Source organism: Oncorhynchus clarkii, chromosome 17 (assembly GCF_045791955.1).
Source record: "Oncorhynchus clarkii lewisi isolate Uvic-CL-2024 chromosome 17, UVic_Ocla_1.0, whole genome shotgun sequence".
Lineage (NCBI taxonomy): Eukaryota > Metazoa > Chordata > Actinopteri > Salmoniformes > Salmonidae > Oncorhynchus > Oncorhynchus clarkii.
In genome coordinates, this window is record NC_092163.1 from 23515838 (window position 1) to 23541175 (window position 25338).

At 42.4% G+C, this 25338-nt stretch overlaps 1 protein-coding gene across 1 annotated transcript in view; it reads left to right on the forward strand.

Annotated features, from left to right (window-relative positions):
• The first annotated feature begins 516 nt into the window (after nucleotides 1–516).
• LOC139370556 (inactive tyrosine-protein kinase 7-like) overlaps nucleotides 517–25338 on the forward strand; it is a 38760-nt gene continuing 13938 nt past the window's right edge. The window contains exons 1-5 of the mRNA XM_071110127.1: nucleotides 517–1017; nucleotides 22878–23174; nucleotides 24086–24188; nucleotides 24618–24802; nucleotides 25028–25175. Coding sequence (XP_070966228.1) covers nucleotides 891–1017; nucleotides 22878–23174; nucleotides 24086–24188; nucleotides 24618–24802; nucleotides 25028–25175 — 860 coding nt within the window. The 5' untranslated portion in view covers nucleotides 517–890. The remainder of the gene's footprint in view (nucleotides 1018–22877; nucleotides 23175–24085; nucleotides 24189–24617; nucleotides 24803–25027; nucleotides 25176–25338) is intronic.

The window sequence follows — 25338 nt, forward strand, 5'->3', positions numbered from 1 at the left end:
TACCATTTGTTATATTTGTGGTTATTTGGCTATGTCACAGTGTGTCTTATTAGTATACCGCCTCTGTCCAAAAATCTTACACAACTAAAATTACAAAAGTATCCCTTTCTGACAACTACCTTGTCTGCATTAAATTTTGTAATAGTCTCTTAATTTATCCTTATCCATATTTACATTTTATATGTATTTTAAATGGTTTAGGATGTAGCCCGAAAGATAGCCTTGGCCTTTAATCCAAATAATAAAATATTCAAAACAAGTTGTATGTGCTTGGGCATACAGTATTTTAAATGGTTTAGGATGTAGCCCGAAAGATAGCCTTGGCCTTTAATCCAAATAATAAAATATTCAAAACAAGTTGTATGTGCTTGGGCCTACAGAAAAATGTGTGCCTGTTATGTTTGCACAGAAAAAGTTCAAAATTGTCACGTTTGACCTAAGGCTACTCTTTTAATTTTGTAAAAAAAAAAACAACCTTTCGTGCCCCCCATCCCCTCACCCCTCCCTCTCTTCTCCAAACACCGGAAGCTTCTCATCCAAAGTGGGAGCTAAGGAGAGAGAGAGGGAGAAAAAGGGAAAGGCTACTTTCATTTAATAGTGTTGAAGGAATGGCATGTAGGCACATTTCTTCTTTGCATTTTCTTGTCATTATTTGAAATAATGGAATAGGTCCTACGTCTTCACGTTTACGAATTGCGCGTGCAACAGTCGTATCGTCATCGGACGACCACTAGACAAAGCAGTCGTTTATCGTTGCTCTTGTCGGAGTACTTTTTTAGAGGTCTTGTGAAACGCTGGTAGTTTTCGCGTTGACTGCCCTTGGTTTCGGGTCTCGTTTTCTTGTGCGAATGATTTAACGTAGTTGTGGCTGACTTTGCTTGAGTTCTATTATGGAGTTACCGTCCACAGAAAATAAATGTTTCACAGAGAGTAACCTGAACTCGGCGAATAGGCGTAGACAAGGAGTCATGCCGCCAATACACACCACTACTATGCTGTTTCTTATTTTCACCAAAGGTAAGAAGACAAAGTAGCCACAAGCCCGTCAGGTGTTATAAATGTATCTGTTAAATGAAAGTGTGCTTATCAGCCGGTACAATGTTCTACTATAGACGACTACATCAATGTAACAAGCAAGCTTTCTTTCCGAAAAATGTTTACTAGAGGACGCTACTGAGGAACCCATCTTGGTTATCAAATAGCCCAAGTTGTAAGTGCCCACTAACAAAGTTGTCTTGGCGTTTTAACTTTTTAACCTTTACTCTACAAAAGGCTAGTGTTATAGTTAACGGCTGTAAACTCCATGTTACTGAAAACATAGTCAGTGAAAAACGTGTTACTCATTTGTATTTTTTTATTGTCCAGTTGGTTAGTTTTCATACTGTCATGACCCATGTAATATCCCCTTCAGCCTGGGTCTTTAAATTGACAGCTTTGCAGGGCACACAAAGAACTGTTTTCCAATGCCACACATGTTAATCCTTCAATTTCCATAATATTTCCATAACAATATGAATTTTACAGTATGTCATTTGAGCTCATAACAGGACCATGGCTGAAAACTGTTTTTTGGCAGAATAATGATCTGTATTGGTTGTATGCAACGTTCATGTTGGCATGGCCTGGCTTTAGAAGGTTCCCTATTGCTCAGCTTGATTCAACAGGCTCTTTCATAGAATATGGCCAGACCTGGGCTGAAGAGAGTGGGGAAGTGACTGGCCTACACGGAGTGTGCAAAACATTAAAAACACCTAACTAATATTGAGTTGCACCCCCCTTTGCCCTCAGAACAGGCTCAATTCATTGGGGCATGGACTCAAGGTGTCGAAAGCGTTCCACAGGGATGCTGGCCCATGATGACTCCAATGCTTCCCACTGTTGTATCAAGTTGGCTGGAGGACCTTTGGATGGTGGACCATTCTTGATACATACAGGAAAATGTTGCTTGTGGAAAACCCCAGCAGCATTGCAGTTCTTGAGACAAACTGGTGCACCTACTACCATTCCCCGTTCAACGGCACTTTTGTCTTGCCCTTTCACCCTCTGAATGGCACGAATACACAATCTGCCATCTTCATCGACCTGGCCAAGGCTTTCGACTCTGTCCATCACCATATTTCTTATCGGCAGACTCGGTTTTTCTAATGACTGCCTTGCCTGGTTCACCAACTACTTTGCAGACAGAGTTCATTGTGTCAAATCGGAGGGCATGTTGTCCGGTCTTCTGGCAGTCTCTATGGGGGTACCACAGGGTTCAATTCTCGGGCCGACTCTTTTCTCTGTATATATCAATGATGTTGCTCTTGCTGCGGGCGATTCCCTGATCCACCTCTACGCAGACGACACCATTCTGTATACTTCTGGCTCTTCCTTGGACACTGTGCTATCTAACCTCCAAACGAGCTTCAATGCCATACAACACTCCTTCCGTGGCCTCCAACTGCTCTTGAACGCTAGTAAAACCAAATGCATGCTTTTCAACCGTTCGCTGCCTGCACCCACACGCCCGACTAGCATCACCACCCTGGATGGTTCCGACCTAGAATATGTGGACATCTATAAGTACCTAGGTGTCTGGCTAGACTGTCAACTCTCCTTCCAGACTCATATCAAACATCTCCAATCCAAAATCAAATCTAGAATCGGCTTTCTATTTCGCAACAAAGCCTCCTTCGCTCACGCCGCAAAACTTACCCTAGTAAAACTGACTATCATACCGATAGCTCAAAAATAGCTTCCAATACTCTACTCAGCAAACTGGATGCAGTTTATCACAGTGCCATCCGTTTTGTTACTAAAGCACCTTCTACCACTCACCACTGCGACCTGTATGCCCTAGTCGGCTGGCCCTCGCTACATGTTCGTCGCCAGACCCACTGGCTCCAGGTCATCTACAAGTCTATGCTAGGTAAAGCTCCTTATCTCGGTTCACTGGTCACGATGGCAACACCCACCCGTAGCACGGCGGCCAAAACCTAATTTGGCCGCCTTTCCTTCCAGTTCTCTGCTGCCTGCGACTGGAACGAATTGCAAAAATTGCTGTGGTTGGAGACTTGTATCTCCCTCACCAACTTTAAACATCTATCTGAGCAGCTAACCGATCGCTGCAGCTGTACATAGTCCATCGGTATATAGCCCACCCAATTTACCTACCTCATCCCAATACTGTTTTTATTTTATTTACTTTTCTGCTCTTTTGCACACCAGTATCTCTACCTGCACATGTTCATCTGATCATTTATCACTCCAGTGTTAATCTGCTAAATTGTAATTATTCACTCCTATGGCCTATTTATTGCCTACCTCCTCATGCCTTTTGCACACAATGTATATAGATTCTCTTTTTTTCTACTACGTTATTGACTTGTTTATTGTTTACTCCATGTGTAACTCTGTTGTTGTCTGTTCATACTGCTATGCTTTATCTTGGCCAGGTCGCAGTTGCAAATGAGAACTTGTTCTCAACTAGCCTACCTGGTTAAATAAAGGTTAAATAAATAAAAATGTCTCAAGGCTTAAAAGTCCTCCTTTAACTTGTCTCCTTCCCTTCATCTACACGGATTGGAGTGGATTTAACAAGTGACATCAATAAGGGTTTAAGCTTTCACCTGGATTCACCTGGTCAGTCTGTCATGGAGAGCAGGTGTAATTAATGCTCCAACTTTTCCCAATCATCTTGGAGCTCCATTTCTAATTGGGCAGCATTTGCTGATGATTAGAGCTTGTCAGGAATGACATGTTCATAGAGATTCTATAACTCAATTGTAGGATCCCTATGCATGCGTTGATAAGGCACATACTGTAGTACAGCATGCAGAAGGGTAATTTATCTATGCTGCAGGCTAAAGCCACTTGTAAAAGTTTAAGGTACTCTTGTGCAAAGTAGTGGTATGGCTCAAGCTCTGCTTTTGCTTTGGTCCTTCCCCAATGTATGACTACTGTATATATTTTTTTATCTTGTAGGTAAGTGGGAGTTTTTAAATTTATTTTTAATTTCACCTTTATTTAACCAGGTAGGCAAGTTGAGAACAAGTTATCATTTACAATTGCGACCTGGAGTGTAGAGAAACAGTCAGAGAATGGATTTGTATCTTTTTGGAGAGGAAAGTGTGTTGGGGGTTTGTGTTGGCCTCAGGGTCTCTGGAGGAAATGTCACTACATTTGCATGGAAACCCAAGAGATAAAAGCAGCCTGATGAGACTTCACAGGTAGTTGAGGGGCTTGCTTGATCTTTAGAACTCAAGGGGGACTATCTCCTTCCATTGTTATGGAAATCAGGATTGGTCTGGGAAAAATACTTTAGAAGCATTCACTGTAATTGCAAAGACAGAGGTAGTATCATTTCACTTGACAAGTCCCTTTGCTCTGAATTGGGCTCACAATCATTTTTTGTTTATTCTAAAGTAAGACGACTGAGAAGGATGATACGCTGTAGTAGGATTTTGATACTATAATTAAGTGGAAAAAGCCCCCAGTCTTATTGGACTGTTTTAAATGCAAGGCTCCATGTATTGTTTGAAATATCAACAGTTTGCCTTCTGGGGCTTCAGAGGGGAAATAAAAATGTCTTCAGATAATTTTACATCAAAACCATATTGTGAGCCCTTTTCCCCTAACAAGATGGCCCTGTGTCTTGATTAAGACCTACAGTGTATAATGTGAAACATCCTTTGCCTTGAAGTCCTGGAATATGGACTGCGTCCAAGGAGGTTTCAGTTAGAGGAATAGTTCACGTTGATTGCAAATGTAACTTGTCTTATAGATATTTAGAGAGTGGTCTATGTACCTGGAGAGCCGGCAATCTAATATTGGTTTGTTTACCTTGCTATACAGCCAGTGTTAGGCTACTGATGGTAGTATAGATCATTTTCTTGGTAATATTACCCTTAATGTGAGGTAAGTTGAGTGAACTTTCTCTTAAACCAACAGCGCCCACACAGGACATAGGCGATGCTACAGCAAGCTATATCACACAGGACTTGGGCTATACTGCAGCAGGCTATATCACACAGGACATAGGCGACGCTAAAGCAGGCTATATCACACAGGACGTACGCGACGCTAAAGCAGGCTATATCACACAGGAAGTAGGCGACGCTAAAGCAGGCTGTATCACACAGGACGTAGGCGACGCTAAAGCAGGCTGTATCACACAGGACGTAGGCGACGCTAAAGCAGGCTGTATCACACAGGACGTAGGCGACGCTAAAGCAGGCTGTATCACACAGGACGTAGGCGACGCTAAAGTAGGCTGTATCACACAGGACGTAGGTGACGCTAAAGCAGGCTGTATCACACAGGACGTAGGCGACGCTAAAGCAGGCTGTATCACACAGGACGTAGGCGACGCTAAAGCAGGCTGTATCACACAGGACGTAGGCGACGCTAAAGCAGGCTGTATCACACAGGACGTAGGCGACGCTAAAGCAGGCTGTATCACACAGGACGTAGGCGACGCTAAAGCAGGCTGTATCACACAGGACGTAGGCGACGCTAAAGCAGGCTGTATCACACAGGACGTAGGCGACGCTAAAGCAGGCTGTATCACACAGGACGTAGGCGACGCTAAAGTAGGCTGTATCACACAGGACGTAGGCGACGCTACAGTTGAAGTCAGAAGTTTACATACACCTTAGCCAAAAGACATTTAAACTCAGTTTTTCACAATTCCTGACATTTAATCCTAGTAAAAATTCCATGTTTTAGATCAGTTAGGATCACCACTTTATTTTAAGAATGAAATGTCAGAATAATAGAAGAGGGAATGATTTATTTCAGCTTTTATTGCTCACACACACTTTTTCAGTTCTGTCCACAAGGTTTCTATGGGAGTGAGATCATGGCTTTGTGATGGCCACTCCAATACCTTGACGTTGTTGTCCTTAGGCCATTTTGCCACAACTTTGGAAGTATGCTTGGGGTCATTGTCCATTTGGAGGACCCTTTTGCGACCAAGCATTAACTTCCTGACTGATGTCTTGAGACGTTGCTTCAATATATCCACATAATTTTCCTTTCTCCTTTCTCATGACGCCATCTATTTTGGGAAGTGCACCAGTCCCTCCTGCAGCAAAGCACCTCCACAACATGATGCTGCAGCCCCGTGCTTCACGGTTGGGATGGTGTTCTTCGGCTTGCAAGCCTCCTTCTTTTTCCTCCAAACATAATGATGGTCATTATGGCCAAACGGTTCTATTTTTGTTTCATCAGACCAGAGGACATTTCTCCAAGATGTACGATCTTTGTCCCCATGTGCAGTTGCAAACCGTAGTCTGGCTTTTTTATGGTGGTTTTGGAGCAGTGGCTTCTTCCTTGCTGAGCGGCCTTTCAGGTTATGTCGATATAGGACTTGTGTACCTGTTTCCTTCAGCATCTTCAAAAGGTCCTTTGCTGTTGTTCTGGGATTGATTTGCACTTTTCACACCCAAGTACGTTCATCTCTAGGAGACAGAAAGCATCTACTTCCTGAGCGGTATGATGTCTGCGTCATGGTGTTTATAAAAATTGCTCCCAAGGATGAACCAGACTAGTGGAGGTCTGCAATTTTATTTCTGAGGTCTTGGCTGATTTCTTTTGATTTTCACATGATGTCAAGCATGAGTTTGAAGGTAGGCCTTGAAATACATCCACAGGCTAATTGACATCATTTGAGTCAATTACCTATCAGAAGCTTATAAAGCCATTCTCTGGAATTTTCCAAGCTATTTAATGGCACAGTCAACTTGTGTATGTAAACTTCTGACCTCTGGAATTGTAAGTGAAATAATCTGTCTGTAATCAATTGTTTTTTTTAAACTAGGCAAGTCAGTTAAGAACAAGTTCTTATTTTTAATGACGGCCTAGGAACAGTGGGTTAACTGCCTGTTCAGGGTCAGAACGACAGATTTGTACCTTGTCAGCTCGGGGATTTAAACTTGCAACCTTCCGGTTACTAGTCCAACGCTCTAACCACTAGGCTACCCTGCCGCCTTGTTGTGCCATGCACAATGTAGATGTCCTAACTGACCTGCCAAAACTATAGTTTGTTAACAATACATTTGTGGAGTGGTTGAAAAACGAGTTTTAATGACTCCAACCTAAGTGTATGAAACTTCAGACTTCAACTTTTTATCACACAGGACATAGGTGATGCTGCAGCAGCCGATATCGCAGAGATTAGGAAGTGATGATTACCAAACAAATACAAAAATAATGATAGTTTCCTTGGTTTACAATAAGCTCAATCATCACCATTTGCAGCATTGGAACAGCATTATTTGCTGAAACATTGAATTAATCCTATAGTATCTTATTTCCAACGGTCATCCAATTTCTGTAGTACTTTCAGAGCTTGTACAAATTTCCTGGTTCGATCAAAACCCAGTCCTTATTTTCTATACTCCCATCTGTCCTTGCTGTGTGTGTCCTGTTGAAACCAATGGCAACTACTTGTATGAAAGAGAGGGCCACTCCGGTCTGTGACATATGTGATGATGGAGAAGCAGCTGAAATGTCTTGAAACACGTTCTGGATTAGGCGTGATGGCATGTTCTTCCCTCTGGTCTAACTCCCCGAGATCTCATGGGTCTTTGGGACTGTGCAGTTAAATGTCAGGGGCAACCATCACTGTTTTCTTTTGGCACACCTCTGGCAGCTACAGTTTCATCAGACAAACAAGTGTTTGTTTATTTCAGCTAAACTTTAAGACCTGGAAAGTACATTTTGAGGAGTTCTTGTTGTTGTGAGGAATAATCTATCTCTATAGCCCTTTTAGAAAGCAAAAGCAAATGGTGTTAGCAGTCAGTGGGCAGCCCTGATATAGGGCATTGATGTATAAAGATTTGTACTATAATTAGTGTAAAAATAATACCTGAAAACCTCTCTGCGACATCACACACACACACATTAAATATGCACAATTCAAATGTCACGGTGGAGGTTCACAATTTAGATGAGTAACTTAACTGCTACACAGTATTTGAAGCAATACAACAGCGACACTGTATTTATTGTCAAAATATCACACGGTTTCAAAATTACATGTGGCAGGGGGGGAATGTAAAGGTAACATCTATAATTCAGTGTTCTCGTATGGTAGATGCTCCTCTATGCCAAACTCATAGGATGATTGATGCCACTTCATTCGCTTGTTGAGTTATTCTACCCTGGGTAAACCCAGCCAAGGTCGTGCCAAAGCATGTTGTAACCTTGTGATTACTTTCCACAATGTCCTCCATATTTGGCTCCTAACCCAGTGCAGAAAGACGATGCCAGCGGCTGACATAACTGATGTTTGATCTGATAGCCCATAATGAGCTACTAAAATGACAGCCTGGCAGATGTTTGAAATGAATGCCTGTGTAAACCATGCCACCCGTCGTGAGATTGCTCGCCGGCAGAGAAATAGCAGGGCCTTGGCAAGGAGGAAGAGATTCTGCTCATAAGATGTCAAGTTGTCTGATATGGAGTGTCAGCCAGGAATGGCCTGAACAAAATGGTGGAAAACATGCCTGTTTTGAATTGTCTAATGATGAACTGTTAAACAACAACCAGCTCAGAAATATTTGGTTTCCAGACTCATGGTTTTAAAAAATTCAAAGCATTTGGTTAAACACTATTGTTTTTCCTGCTAAATGGGGCATTCGTTAGAACCAATTTAGGAAACTACATCTGTGTGTGAAACTGTTACTCTGGCATACATGGGTGCTTAATATTTGTAATCTTTTTTCACTCTTTGAAGGAAATAGCTTTGTTGGTTAAAATAATAAGCTATATTGAGCTTTGCACTTGAAGTAGGCTCCTTTTGGATATTTTCAGGAGGATCTGTTTCTGAAAACTGCTCCAATTTCCTTTTATATAGTCGGGAAACATTGGGTTGAAAGCAACAGCCGAGTCACTGGTTGCAACAAGGATTAAAACCTGAAGATTGTGTGGAAGATGCACAATCTTTGGGATTTGAGTCATCATTTGCAGAATAACTTTGACCCAATTTGTTGAATGATTCCATTGTCTTTACTTAACTTTGTTTTTCTCCGTTAACAGTCTGTTGGGCGTGAGGTCAACCGTCAACATTTCTTCACCGATTTATCAAAATGTCAACCTTTTTAGATGTGCTTTCTGCCAAAGCTAGGACATGGGCTTGTCTTTTAGCCACATATGAGCCTATGGCACCATATCAGTCAAGGAGCAGATAGCCCTGTAACCCTGGCAAACCTCAGTGCTGCTGACTGGGAGAGGACTGTTTCCATGTTGTAAAGTACACCTGGAAAGCTGGGCAGATGTCATTCACAATTCCACATAGAGAGTTTTACAGCTCCACCCCATTTTTAGAGGGGATTTCACTGTTAGTCTACACCTTTTTGTATATGAGGCATGTGACAAATTGTTGATTTAATTTATGAATATTTTTCTGACAAATTATTGATTTTTGATAAGACTTTGCAGATAGAATAAAGAGGGGGGGAAAGCGTGTCATCAAATACTTGCACATAAACCCTGAATAACACACTCCCAGAATTGCTTGGGTTTTGTGCGAATGATAAGTAATGAAATAAGAGTAATTGCTCACGCAGTGTATAAAGTATACACAAAGTAGTGGTCTACTGTTTGTTCGTGCCATCCCTTCATGCTCCTCTAATATTACGATAGCATGTGAAATGGACAGAGCAACCTCGAGATGAAAAGAACCCTGTCTGACAGAGCCAATCACAACTATGCATGGCTCTCGTTGAACATGAGGTAAACCAATGGCTGCTTGCAGGCCACAATCATCAAGGGAAACCCACACAGACCGATTCCAGGGCAGAGAGGTCACGAGCAGGGGAGAAGAGCTGATTTTACATTTCGCAACCCAAGAACAAGCTCAGCCAGAGCCGTTTGAAGAACTAGGGACATGAGTGATTGTACCTTTTTTTTGAGTCTCTCTGTGGTAAAACAATATTTATTGCTAGAGGTTTTGCCAGATTTTTGCCCATTGTTGCAAATGAACCCTTTCCTCTCAAGGGCTGTCTGGAGAGACTTGTTTTAGGGACAATTTTAGTCTGTTGGCCTGCCTGGAACCGATGTGAAGTTGCCTGGTGACACTCCTGAGTGCTCTGCAGAGAGAACAAGTGGTTCTTGTTATAAGATCAGAATTTGTGTAATTAAATTTAAGTCCATATGCTTTTCATTAAGCTCCATCTCTTTCCAGAGCCGAATTTAGAAATCCCACAACATTCCCTAAGCACCAAAGGCTTTTTAGATTTTATGTAATATAAAGAGAAGCGTGTGGAATTTACTGTGGAGGATAGATTGAACTTCAGTGCAACACACATTTCCCGCCAATTTAGTTTGTGAGAAGAAATAATTACTTGGTTAATATGCCAAGACTATCAACATTTGAGGTCTGAAAAACTGCCGGGTTGCATGACTGAACGTCCCAAGCCTCGTCTCCTAAACATTTTTCTGACTTTCAACATCCTCTGCTGTTGACCTCCTTTAACATTTATTGTATTTTGTCCCTCCTTGTGTGCTGTTTTGGGTATTGTTTGTTTGTCGGGGGCCCCACACTTTCTGTGGTAGGCATCAGTTGCTTGCACTTCTCCCAGCATGAGGTCAACACTGCCAACTGGCAGAAAGAGAAAGAACTGTTATGAGCTGAACATAACAGTGGAAGGGAGGACCAGTAGCAGGTGACCCAACTGTGATTTGTGACTAGATTTAGAATGCAATGCAATTATCCCCCCCACCCCCCCCCACGGGACAGCTAATTGTATTGCATTCTAAATCTCACAGCGAAAACACATACTCTGTAAAGACTTCCATGTCTGAACTGCCTGCGGCAGATGCCATACCAGAGGGGTGGGCATAGTTGAGATGGGTTGTAACCTGGTTTTGGTGCTTCAATTGTTATTTCCCCCTCCGAAAACAGAGAGTAGGCTACTTTATCACCTTCAAGCCAGTTCAGCAAACAGTAAAATGAAAGCCCTAAGGCTCACATGTGAAAAGTGGCTGGACCCCTGACTCTTCCAGGGCTGTAAACTTGGCCCTGGACTCTAACGATGGAGGTACACAGGAAAGGTTTTATTTTCTTCTCCAGGAGCATGTCAAATTAGGCATAAGTAAAGTCTTTGATTTCTGGATCAGATAGAAAATGTGTCTTACAAAATGTAAGACTTTTTTCCCTTGTAGATGTTATCAGAAATGCATCAAAACCCCTGCCAACTAATATCAACACACACAAATTGTTTACGTTCTAAAGTTTTAAGAAATATTGCCTTGTGCCTCTTCATTCCGTAACCAAAAACGGACATATCTTTAAGATATTTTAATGTCTCTCCCTCATGAGGGTGAATAATGAAAGTTCACAGAAGTAACGGTAGACCTACCAATTTAGTTATAGTGATTTTACTGATGTCAGTTTTATTTGAATTATTAAGTGAATAAAACTCGTAATTGCATTACCAAATTGATAACTGAATTACCATTAAAATCAGTAATGGAATTACTGCAACTGAATTGGCTACAATGGGAAATCATAATAGTCACAAATCATAGTTGGGTCACCTGCTACTGTCCTCCCTTCCACTGTCATACTGTTCTGTTCAGCTCATAAGTTTTCTTTCTGTTATCTAGTGGTGAAACCTCTCTCACATACACTGTCCAGTTAATGTTACCTCTCCCAGCTCTTACTGACACTACCAATGTGTCCCCTGTAACCAGCATCCTAACGCACTGACCGACATCGAACATCCACGGATGTTGAAAAGTAGTTTTAAAAAATTTGATCAGTCCACCCTGGCCTTGATGTTTAACATCCACACATGGACCGGACTGAACATATCATAGATGTATGTTTCACAAGTTTTGATAGTACAGTTAGTAGAGCACAGTGGAGTATAACTACACATTTCAGGACCCAATGAATAGCCAGCCCGCTTTTACACTGGACAATTCGTGGGTTTATGCTGCAGTCCGCCCATAGACTAGTTGCTGCTCAACTCCATCGTAAATTGTTGAGTTTAGTCAGCTAAATATAGTACAGTACAGAAATGTATTATAGTACAGTAGAGAACAGTATATTGTACTGAACTATACTCTAATGTACTATACTGTATTCTACTGCAGTCCACTGTGCTGCGTGCGCTGTGATGTCCAAACTTGTGAAACATGAGGAGTAAGGGAAAGGGGGATACCTAGTCAGTTCTACAACTGAATGCCTTCAACCGAAATGTGGCTTCTGCACTTAACCCAACCCCTCTGAATCAGAGTTGCAGGGGGCTATATCAATCGACAACCACGTCATCGGCGCCCGGGGAACAGTGGGTTAACTGCCTTGCTCAGAGGCAGAACGACAGATTTTTGCCTAGTCAGCTCTGGGATTCGATCCAGTATCCTTTCTGTTACAGGACCAATGCTCCTACCCGCCAGAATACCGACATTCATATCCATAATTATGCTTTTCTGTGTCGTACAGATCAGTCGAATTCCATTACCAGGTGTAAATCCACTTCACTTACTGTAGTTCAATAACCAAAATGGATTTTTTTCAAACTCAAGGTGCTATGTCATAGCTGATACCTCATTCTTTCTGCGGATCTCTTTATGTTTTTATTCAGAGCAGATATTTACAATTTTTACCGGAAACGTAGTCGCATAAAAACCTGAGGGAGATTTTACTGTAATTCTGCTTTAAAAAAGTTAGCATCTGTACAGTTCTTACACAAAATTAGTTTTAAAAACATTCTGTGGAAATTGTTAAACAAACAATACTAACTTTGAAATGGCGTAATTCCGTTACCGTGGAATTGCCCCTGTAAATCCATACATTTCTCCAATGGCTCAAACGTGTTGAATTTCTGATTTGAATGCCCCCCTCGTAAATGGTTGGAGCCATGCTTAGTGGGGAGTTGTAAAGCGAACCACTCTTGGTATGTTCCACTTAGTGGGGGTTGGGGGGGGAGGGGGGTGAAGCTTAGGTTGTTTGATTTGTTTTATGTTACAACTCAAATTCATTAGTCTTTGCTGTAGTATTTGTGTCTTAGTCATGTAATTAAATAGTTTTACATTCATAATCTCCACCAAGAAAATGACCATGTATGGCCATAGCACGCTCCCACTCATCTCTGCGCCCACCTCCCTCCAGCTGTTTTGTCCCTTGTATGTGCAGGGAAGGGGCAGGGGATTCTCATATAAATGTTTTGGCCACAGATGTGTATCCATCTCACAGCTGGGCCCCTGCGTTAAATGAAGGTTTACGGTTCACCAATAACTTAAAGTCTCAACGGCCCCCGATACAATCTCATGCCATGTCTCTGTGATGACAGGACAGAAAAGACAGCTGAAATGCAAACTCAAAGAACTGTTCCATCCTAGGTCTGGGCGCTATATCAAATTAATTCCAGTTAATGTTTTTGTGCGATATTCCAAATGCCTGTATCGCAAGAATCAAGTTATTTTGTATTTTTTGTTTTTATGAGCATTTATGTTCGCTTGTTCTCATGTTTTCTTTTTGTTCTCGTCTCCTTCGCGGGAAGAGCTTATTTTGGGCAAGAGTGAAACCTCTCGCTTCGCCTTTTCCTGACTATTTACACACACACACCAAGCCCCTCCCCCTGCCACACCAACACAAACCAAGCCCCTCCCCCTGCCACACCAACAAAGTTGAGAGATCAATTCTTCCTCTGACGAGCAGTTTAAACTCGCTATTTGCATTTGAGCTTTGGTCCAACGGAATCTGTCAAATGGACACAGAAATGCTTAGACACTATTTTTTACTGTAATAAAGAAGTTAACCTTTCTAACAATACCATTTTTATGTTTCAACTACTCAAATTGCGCGCAGAGCAGACACTACTAAAACAGGCGTGTCAATGAACATTGATTCTGGAAAATTAATGCTGAGTTTAGCATTTTTAGCTAAAGACTGTTATACTTGCTGTGTAGTCATTAAAACATTTTTTTTATATAAATGTGCAATAAACATTCAAACACAATTAATTGGCAACTTGTTTTCATTCTGAGAAATAAGGTAAACTACTCAATTTCAACATCTGAACAGTGGACAGGCTAGCAAGCTGTCCAAAGAGTTGGGAGACAGACGGGTGTGTTCATAACAATTCAACTGTTCTGCCTTGTTACCTAGCAAATAGATTCACGCCGGGAATTCATTTGATTATTGCTGACTGTTTGAAATGCGGTGTATTTGACCTTTTTTAATTGTACAACAACGCTTATTTAGTGTATATATTTTATATATATTTCTACCATTCAAAAGTTTGGGTTCACTTAGAAATATCCTTGTTTTTGAAAGAAAAGCTTTTTTTGGTCCATTTTAAAATTAAAATAAATATCAGAAATACAGTGTAGACATTGTTAATGTTGTAAATGACTGTTGTCACTGGAAATGGCTGATTTTTAATGGAATATCTACAAGGGACCCCAAACTTTTGAACGGTAGTGTATATCTCGTGAATCGCCCATAAGTTCGAGATACGATTTTTAGGCCATGTCACCCAGCCCTATTCCATCCTATTGCCGGGCACTTCTTTGCTGCACTCCTCCTTTTGAGTGGAACATTGTTATTATTGTCAATTTATCCTGGAAACACGTTTAGCGGTTATGATTAAATTGACCGCTATGCCTACTTCATCCTAATCTCACTTGATTTCTTTTACCCTAACATAATAAATCCCTCAATCAACATCCTACTCAGTGTCATTGTCTTACATCAGATCGGTTCAGGCGGAATCAACATTTATCTCGCAAATGGTAATGGGATAGAACAAAAGTAGTCCGGATACAAGGGCTGCCATAACGTTTGAAAATATTACCTACTGTCTGCGAGACTCAATTTCTTCATCAAAACTGTCTCAATTAATCTAAGCTTAAACAAATGTCAATCATGTTTTTTGTGAAGTCTTAGTTGCCCCATTTTACATCTAGCTAAGGATTATTGTGCTTCAATGAGCAGTATTTCTGTAGTTTTGACTATACGCACGAAAGCTAGAATACATTTTCCCAAAATGAACTTTCTAACGTTAGCTGAACCAGTCACTGAAATCATCTTTGACTGAAACGGTGCTGCTAACTTAGTGCTGCACACAATGTTGAGTCTTCCAGCAAGTTACTGCACTGCTAACTAATGCTTACATTATTGTAGGTTTGCATAAAGCAGCTGTTCTTCTGTTCTTCTGCCACGAGTCATTACAGTAGCTTCCGGAGTCAGCTGCTGTGCTCAGCTGACCCAACGATACGATTGCGGGGAAACATGCTGATCCTACAGACTGATTTCTCAGTTCTTCATAATTGTGGGCCTGCATGTCTACAACTTCAGGATCATTTAAATAGGCTAATCCAAACTTTTTGTCATTCATGTCAGTAAGCTAGCTATACAGCTGATCAAGTCACTGCACTGGCAACCAACGTCCTTGCACAGCCTGTTTGCAGGAGATAGCCACCGGATTATTTTTATTTTTTTTGCAAACTATTAAATCACTCACAACATTTTGTAGTAATTTTGCTAGCTAGTTATTCTTCCTATTTCATCGAAGGTCATGCAAGAGCGCAGTGATTAGTAACTGTTTTAAATTTTTTGAATGGCGGATGCTCAATGTTAAATTTCGAATGAGTTCCACTTCCTACAAGAGAGACCGGTTGAAGAACGCGCGTCGCAGAGGAGTGAAGCCATCTGACGTGAGACATTGACTGTGTGCCACTGACTGACCAAGATTCTGCAGGGCCTAATGTTCTCCCAGCAGCCTAATCACTGGAACCCTCACGTCTGCATCGTGGCCCCAATCAGAGAGGATTTCCCGCCAGCTCACTCTAGGTCTCCCCTTTTGCCTGTTGTCTGTCAATCTGGACTATGTTATTAAATGGAGGGTGACTTACTCCTACTGCACTGTCCCAATGGACCGCAGTCCCCCGCTGGTTAATCTTAGTATCTGTAGGCATTTCAGAGCGGGCACCTGTTTAGCCATGTCCAGCCTGACACTGTGTCCCTAGACTTGGGAGCAGCTGCACAAACACCTTCCTTCTCTGCCGGGTCCCTCCGCTTTGCCTTGTGAACCCCCCCCCCCCCCCCCGACACACACACACACAACCCTTATATGGCAGTTTGTCTGATGGGTCCAGGCCTAGTGTGATACCCCAGGCCCAACGGCCTTGCCTGACTATTAGGCTGTTCTGGACTATTAGGTTACCCCAGAGAAATCAGCAGCTGAAAGTAATAAGTGCTCTAATAAGTTGCCTTCTCGCCCTCAACAGCCACGTAGCTCGATGACTTACTTGGTTTTTTGGATGCTCCTATGGCATAATCTCAAGTGGAGATTGGACAATTGAAGATTCAGTTTCCACTGTTGTATATTTGCATAACGATGCGCCTTGCGAACTGCGGGTATGGTGAACTGAACCATGGGTATGGTGAAACATAACTTAGTAATAATTGTGGCAAGCTCAAATTTCTGTACAAGGCTGTTGTCATTTATGGACCCCCCCTCTACTCAGTGTCTGGTGGGTTAAACCACTCTGGTCATATTTCACAGGGTGGTTTTGTTTAACCATGGCTCAATTTAATGCTTGGCTCCTTTTTAGTGGACAGATGGTCCAAATCAACTCTCCACCATTGTTAAATATGGGTCTGCTTACATCCATGGAGTCATCCTTACCCCTGATATATAGCATCGAAATTGGTCTGTTTGAAGTTACATTGTGGGCTTCCTCTGTAAGGTAACATTCTCATTTTTATTCTGCAGTTTGCTATTGTGGTCTCTCCCAGCAGTTTTCACATTCCACGCGCATTCTGTGTCTTGTGAATTAAACCTAAAATGTTTCTGTGCCAATCTTTCCTGCCTACTGTCAGTAGTGCTTGGTGGGAGGTCCCTGCATCTGCAACCAAGCCCTGTAGGTATCTCAAAATGGAACTGGTCACAGACCCAGTATCTTTACTCCGGAGGGTCATTGACCGCTGTGCATCAAAGCCCTCCTTTGTGAGAGAGCGGGAGAAACCACAGGAGCTTTTTGGCACTAACAGAGCCAAGTTGAGCTTTGAGACTAATATGATACCACTATACGAACTGGAAGAGAAAGACCAGTGCCCTAAAGCTCCTGGTGCATAATTTATATCCCGAACGGACTTATCGATTGACACCAACTTATTTGCTTCCCTATTTGGTTCATGATTTGCATCTTCAGGTTCACATGAATGCTTATTTAGCTCAATCTTGGGAGGTAGGTTGTGTTTGATCAGATCCCAGATGTGATGTAATGTGCAGCGTTTTATGCAGCAGCAGGTTCCATTTGTGGTTCATGTTTCAGCCAATCAGGTTTGCTTACACTCGGTTAGTATAGTTCCACTGCTTCAGTATCCATGAATGCCACCTTTGTCACTTCGAACTCTAAATTCCTGCCCTGGGATCAAGGAAGAGGTTTAGGAATGCTCCAGTGCCAGGCATTTCTGTGGAGGCTAGGGTCCTCACCTAGACACTGATTTTGTAGACACTTTAAATGTGCAAGACTATTGCCATTCCTGATATCTCCGAGAATCTCATAATTTTGAAAATCTATTGAAAATAAAGCCAACTGGACACCAATGGTCCAACATGATGTTCTGGTAAATGTACCATCTCTGGTCAAACAATTCTTTACATGAAACAAATGTTCTAGGCATCTTTCTCATGACCTAGCTTAGCTACACTCTGCACAGTTGATTCCATGCAACATGGCGAGTCACCACATGTCTGATTTAATTTCTTTGGTGAGTAAATTTCCCCAGAGTCCAATCAGAAGAGACAGCAATGGCGACAAACAGACTGACGGTGCACGCTGGAGGTCACACGAACATTCACCCTGTTTATTTACCTGTGGAAAAAGTACAGGCAAGATGTACACCTACAACCCCCCCCCCCGAACTGTCCACTGCATTTTCATGTGAGGAAAGAAGACAAATTTCCCAGATTTAAGTCTGTGGTTGGGGGACCATACAGGAAATGTTAGATTTCTCTGTGGCCGCTAGCTCACCACTTCTTATGATAAAGTAGGCATCACCATTCTTTTGTTTTCTGAGAGAACATCCGAATGAACTCTTATCTTTAAATAGAAGAGGTAATTTATTGAATAGCCTAGATTTTTATTTATCAATTGCAAGGGCTCTTGAATGACCCAATCAACAAGATTTTTATATTTTTGTTTAAAAAAGAAATTCTTTGAAGGGTGGATCAGCTTTAATATTGAGGATAGATTGTTGCTTCCATCAATGCAATTGTCAGCGTCATTTACAATATATATATATATATTGCGTTGTAAATGACGCTGACAATTGCACACTTAGGTTGGAGTCATTAAAACTCGTTTTTCAACCACTCAACACAAATTTCTTGTTTAGAAACTATAGTTTTGGCAAGTCGGTTAGGACATCTACTTTGTGCATGACACAGGTAATTTTTCCAGCAATTGTTTAGACAGATTATTTCACTTATTATTCACTGTATCACAATTCCAGTGGGTCAGAAGTTTACATACACTAAGTTGACTGTGCCTTTAAACAGCTTGGAAAATTCCAGAAAATGTCATGGCTTTATAAGCTTCTGATAGGCTAATTGACATCATTCGAGTTAATTGGAGGTGTACCTGTGGATGTATTTCAAGGCCTACCTTCAAACTCAGTGCCTCTTTGCTTGACATCATGGGAAAATCAAAAGAAATCAGCCAAGACCTCACAAAAGAAATTGCAGACCTCCACAAGTCTGGTTCATCCTTGGGAGCAATTTCCAACTGCCTGACTGTACCACGCTTATCTGTACAAACAATAGCACGCAAGTATAAACACCATGGGCCCATGCAGCCGTCATACCGCTCAGGAAGGAGACGTGTTCTGTCTCCTAGAGATGAACGTACTTTGGTGCGAAAAGTGCAAATCAATCCCAGAACAACAGCACAGGACCTTGTGAAGATGCTGGAGGAAATGGGTACAAAAGTATCTATATCCACAGTTAATAAACAAGTCCTATATCGACATAACCTGAAAGGCCGCTCAGCAAGGAAGAAGCCACTGCTCCAAAACTGCCATTAAAAAGCCATCCACGGTTTGCAACTGCACATGGGGACAAAGATTGTACTTTTTGGAGAAATGTCCTCTGGTCTGATGAAACAAAAATAGAATTGTTTGGCCTTAATGACCATCATTATGTTAGGAGGAAAAGGGGGAGGCTTGCAAGTCAAAGAACACCATCCCAACCGTGAAGCGTGGGGGTGCTTTGCTGCAGGAGGGACTGGTGCACTTCACAAAATAGATGACATCATGATGCTGGAAAATGTTGTAGATGTATTGAAGCAACATCTCAAGACATCAGTCAGGAAGTTAAAGCTTGGTTGCAAATGGGTCTTCCGAATAGACAATGACCCCAAGCATACTTCCGAAGTTGTGGCAAAATGGCTTAAGGACAACCAAGTCAACGTATTGGAGTGGCCATCACAAAGCCCTGACCTCAATCCCATAGAATTTTTGGGCAGAACTGAAAAAGCTTGTGTGAGCAAGGAGGCCTTCAAACCTAACTCAGTTACACCAGCTCTGCCAGGAGGAATGGGCCAAAATTCACCCATCTTATTGTGGGAAGCTTGTGGATGGCTACCTGAAATGTTTGACCCAAGTTAAACAATAAAAAAGGCAATGCTACCAAATACTAATTGAGTGTATGTAAACTTCTGACCCACTGGGAATGTGATGAAAGAAATACAAGCTGAAATACAGAATTCTCTCTACTATTATTCTGACATTTCACATTCTTCAAATAAAGTGGTGATCTTAACTGACCCAAGACAGGGCATTTTTACTAGGATTAAATGTCAGGAATTGTGAAACTGAGTTTAAATGTATTTGGCTAAGGTGTATGTAAACTTCCGACTTTAACTGTGTGCATATATATACTTTTTTATATATACCTTTTTTATTATTCCCTGCAAACCCTGCCACCTTTCCCCCAATTGGAGTAAACTAATAACCAACACTTCGGCTTCTACCTTCAGTTTATACACATTTTACGGACACAGTCTAGTTATATTTTGTTTGTTTTTAGTCCTTCCTCTATTTCTGACGTCCATCCAGTTTGATTTCTATTTGTAACTGTGCTATTTCACAAAATGTCTGAGCCTACATACATTTTACAGACCCTGTGTGTTTTTACATTGGTTGTCTTGTTATTAGTCCCACCCTTCAGCTCCATTCAACAGGCTCTGTTTTTACACTTGTTGTGACTTGTAGTTTTGAATGATGGAGGTTGGAGTAGACTGAATAGCTATAGCCTACATTGCAGCAATGGCTCCCTATTCTCTAGTCTGTTCAGTTCTTCTGAGTCTTGGTACCCTCTTAATCAAGAGTATTCCCTGAGAGGATCCTGTCTCCATAGCAGCAACAGGCACCGATAATGGCTTGTCCTGCCCCTCTGGCTGCACTAAGTTTGGAATGTGGTCTCTCCTGTAGAGGAGAGAACTAGACTGGTGTGTGTATATGTGTGTATATATATATATAACACACACAGTCTAGCTCTATATATTAGTGGATCACAGGACGTGGGAGAGCTAGTACAGAGCCAAAGAGATGAGTCTTGGGGGTATTGTTATTGAGCACCAAGGGCTACTCTTCTTCCTGTAGTCTCAATTAGACTCCACTCGGTACTTACAATGACAGAACCACTCTCGAAGCAGTGAGAACACAGCGTGTTGTGTACTTCCAGTATGTAATTGACTGGAGTTGTGTAGTTAGCAAGGCTGTGGGCTTTTCATTTTGGATGTAAAGAGGGGGAGCATGATAGCCCAACCAGAACAAAGTCATTGGACAGGTCATTATTGTAAACAAGAATTTGCTTTTAATATACGTCAACTTTTTATTATTTTTTATTAATACAGGTAAGTAAAATGCATGTATGTTCAGACACTTTTACTCTGTGTCACTTTTGCCGGGTAACCCAGGAGTCCCATTCATCCAAGGCTGAGGGGTATGAATGAATACCTCATCCTCTTGAAGCCGGGCAGATGCCACTCCGCATTCCATCCCCCTCGCTGGTATGCGCTCTCGACCTGTGATGTGTTGACATTGTGTCTGTGTGTATTAAAAAGAGACAGAACTAGGTACAGCCTCATTGGGCACAGTTGAACTGTTTTGTTCAGGGTACACTCTTGTTTAGTTATTCTTTCAACCAGTCTCTCGATTCCACACGTATTTGTATGTCACTATCACACTAGAGTACATTTATTGTTGATAGACTTATGAAACCGAACATAATATGAATATAACGAATTCAGTACTCAAAAAGGCCAATATAGTATGTCATAGCCCGTTATTGCCCCCGCCCCTTTGTGAAACACTGCAAACCAACAGAGGCCAAATGCCAAAGTAAGGTGGTATGCATGCCAGGGTGAAGTGAGGGGGGTCAACTAAGTGATGGCACAGTGCCCGCCTACCTACAAAAACATTAGGGAAAACACTATCAGCTCAGTTGAGTGCCAGTTATTCATCCTTTTCTGCTCATTAAAAGTGTAGCCTACTTGTGTTATTTATTTATTTTTGTTTTATTTTTTCTTCACTTCTGCTCCATGGGAAAGCAGAGGCTTTATTTCCCACTCCCACTGCAGACTGTCCCGCTCCCAGCATGGGCCTTCGCTCGGCCTGGGCCCCAGTAACCAGTCACTGGAGCGAGACAGACTGCCGTCTCGGTCTCAGGCAGTCGTCTGTCTGGATGAATGGGCAGCTCTGAGTTCCAGACAGGCCCTGCCAATCACTGAGGATCAGTGGCACTCTATTCAACGTCTGGGACATTGGGAGAAAAACAAATCCTTCATTGAAATTCATACTTAGTATTACTAGGATTTATTCATTTGAAGGTACACACTTATTATTCTAGTAGCTTGACTTGATCCGCTTGTGTAACTAAATTTTTGTGAACACATCTCCCATTGACATCAATTAATGAGTTGCGCGAAAGTCTGATTTTGCTTGAGCTCAATTTAGAATCTGGACATTTGAATGCCTCTTAAATAAGCCGAAAGGACAACATAGTATTGTTTTAATGTAATGAGTGGCAATGTCCTATAGGGTGTTCTAATGGCTTATACTGCACCCTAAAGGGATAGTTAACTTTTCTGAATGTTTTTGCTTATTTACAGCTCACCTAGGGTGGTGTTGTCATCCAAACCACTTTGAAGTTCACTGGCGGGGTGTTGCGCCGCATCCAAAATCTCCTGGCCAGCATTTTTTGTGCATGTAGCAATGCAAGTGGAAACTGATGGTCTTGCAGGAGACGTGGTTATTATTTGGGATGACAGAGTACATACCTGGCATGTCACTCAGCAAGAGGGAGACCAAGGAGTTATGAACCATGTCTAGAGAAACTGGGGCCCATGGTCTGTCTGCCGCACACCTGGGGGTTTGTCTTTTTGTCTGTCTTACTGCAGCACACCTGGGTGTCTGTCTCTCTACTCCCAGCTGCCAGTGGACAAAAGAGCTAAGGGCATAGAAGGGGAAAAGCATTGTCCTCTTTCCTTTAAATCAGTGCTTTCCAACCCTGTTCCTGGAGAGCTACCCTCCTTTAGGTTTTTGCTCCAACCCCAGTTGTAAATGACCTGATTCAGTTTATCAACTAGATAATTATTAGAATCAGGGGAGCTAGATTCGGGTTGGAGCAAAAAACCTACAGGACGGTAGCTCTCTAGGAACAGGGTTGGAGAGCCCTGCTTTACATTTTCTGAGTTGATGTGCGGATGGCTGAAAATCTCTTTCACTTCATCTTTTCAAGGAAGAAAAATCAGATGAATTTGTATGTGCATTAAATACAGGCTCTGTTGTGAACTGAATAATTTTGGGTTTAGCGTAACACGACAGAGCTTAACAACTAATTCCTTCCTCTAACTCTCTCTTCATCCTCCAGTTCTCACTGTTCACGCCGCCTCCTTCCACTTCACCAAGGAGCCCAAGTCCCAGGATGCCTTGCACGGCCGGAGTGCCATGTTACGCTGCGAGGTCAGCGACGCGGAGGGCGTGAGTTACAGCTGGCTGCAAAACGGCGATGCAGTGAACGACACAGAGCGCCGCTTTCGGGAGGGCGGCAACCTCAAGTTCACCGCTGTGGACCGCGTGCTGGACGCCGGGACCTTCCAGTGCCTGGCCACCAACAATGCCACGGGAGAAGAGGAGCGCTCCACGGAGGCGTCTTTCAACATCAAATGTGAGTTTACTTAAATACTACTAAATTTTACTTACTTAATTCTCATAAATGTAAGCCCTTCCCTTAAATCAGTGTTTTGAGTTCTCATAACCAAAATACTGTAAATAGATGTGCAATTGTTAAATCCATACACATATTTCCGATATTGATATGACTCAATCTAGCTCAAAGTAAGCATGGGTGACAGTGTAATGGCAATTGATAGGCATAATTATATATGTTACTGTAATCATTTTTGCCAAATGCATTGAATTGGCTGCACAGCAATTAAAGCCATCTTAGACCTTATGCAGACCTACCTGTTTTGAATATTGACAGTTGCCTTGCATCTTCCAGATGTCAACTCAACATGTATGTCCTCACATGTGTGTCTCTACAACCTCCATCTATATAACAGGCATCACATCTCCTGAAGCTCTAAGAAAATGCTGCCTCATACTTATGAAGACTCTTTACGAGAGCCAGCCAGTGCTTTCCTTTTTCTAACTCTTATTTCCACCGGACCAAAAAACGAAGTCACGCCCGCGTGAGAGGTTATTTTGAGTGTGGGGCGGACAAAGCTGTCCTTTATGTCCTCTGCCAATATGGACTGCTTGTGAAGTTGCAGCGTCCGCCTGCTCTGGCTGGCTGTGTCACAGAACAAGGAAGGTCAGCTGAAAGGGAAGGGGCTGTTTTGGTAGCCGGCGCTAAGTTAGCCGGCCAGGTGTGAATGGCTGGTTTGTTTGTTAATGAGCAGCAAGAGAGGGTTTGACAGCTTTTTTTTCTTTTTTCACTCCTTTAAAAAAAACAAATCCTCCTCTCTCTCTTCCTCTTGCGCTCGCTCTCTTCCTTCTGTCTTTTTTAAACTCTCACTCTACCTACCTACCTCTCCATCTATCGATCGATAGATAATGTCTCTGTCTGTCACACAGGGCTAGAGAGTGGTGGGGTGACCCTGAAGGATCCTGCATCAGAGCAGGATATCGAGAGCTCTGCCCCTGTGACGTTCAGGTGCAACATTGATGGACACCCACGGTGAGAAGAACAACTGCGGCCTTACGGTGTCCGCATGCTTCCCAGCCGAAACTGTTGGGATGAGTTCATGCATATTAAAACAGACAAATACTACTATTGCCGCTTTTTTCCTTTTTCAAGCAAACCTCTTCTTTTTAAAGGGAGTATTTAAGGGAGTATTCTGGCGCCTTTACAAGGCCCCACGTTGCCTTGTGTGTCCCCACGTTGCCTCGTGTGTCCCCACGTTGCCTTGTGTTTTCACTGGACTTTCATTGTGTTATGTAGAACAATGCCCACTTGATTTAGTCAAAACTACAAAGTATCCATGATGAGTAAATATACTGGCCACCAATGAGGACTGATTTAACCACTATAGCATTCATCAGTCTTGCCACCTGTTATGTGCCAACTCACTCATGCATATTACGTAGTCATGTCTTCCTCCCCCAGACCAACATGTCACTGGTACAGAGACGGCGTGCGCCTGCCGGAGAAGAGCCATCAGATCAACAACAAGGAGCGAACTCTGACCCTGCCCAGTGCCAGCCCAGACAACAATGGCCTCTACTATTGCTGTGCCAAAAATCCAGCCGGGCACGTGTGCAGCAATGCCAACTTCACCCTCAATATCATAGGTGTGTATATGGACAAAGATTCAATAAAGAAGAGGTGAGGAGGGATTGCAGTTTTCCCTATAGTTTCATTGCAAAGCAACACCCAGCCCCACTAGCATCAACATAGTGAATAGAAGCCAGAGCTGAAGAGAGCCCTTTGACCTGTCTCTTTCCTTTCTTATGAACTGTATACCTCTTTCTCAGTCTCTTCATACCTCACACTATCACCCCTTACCCCCTGTATAGATAAGAGTTTCCCTCGTCCCGTGGTGGTTCCTGAGGACTTGGTGGTGATGAGGAACGAGGAGGCCCTCCTTAACTGCCTGTTCACTGCCGAGCCCCCTCCCACCCAAGAGTGGTACCACCAGGACGAGCTCGTCACCAACAAGTCCCGGTAAGACTGGGTTGATATATACACATACATTACCAGCCAAAAGTTTGGACACATCAACTCATTTTCTTTATTTTTACTATTTTCTACATTGTAGAATAATAGTGAGGACATCGACTATGAAATAACACATGGAATCATGAAGTAACCAAAAAGTGTTAAACAA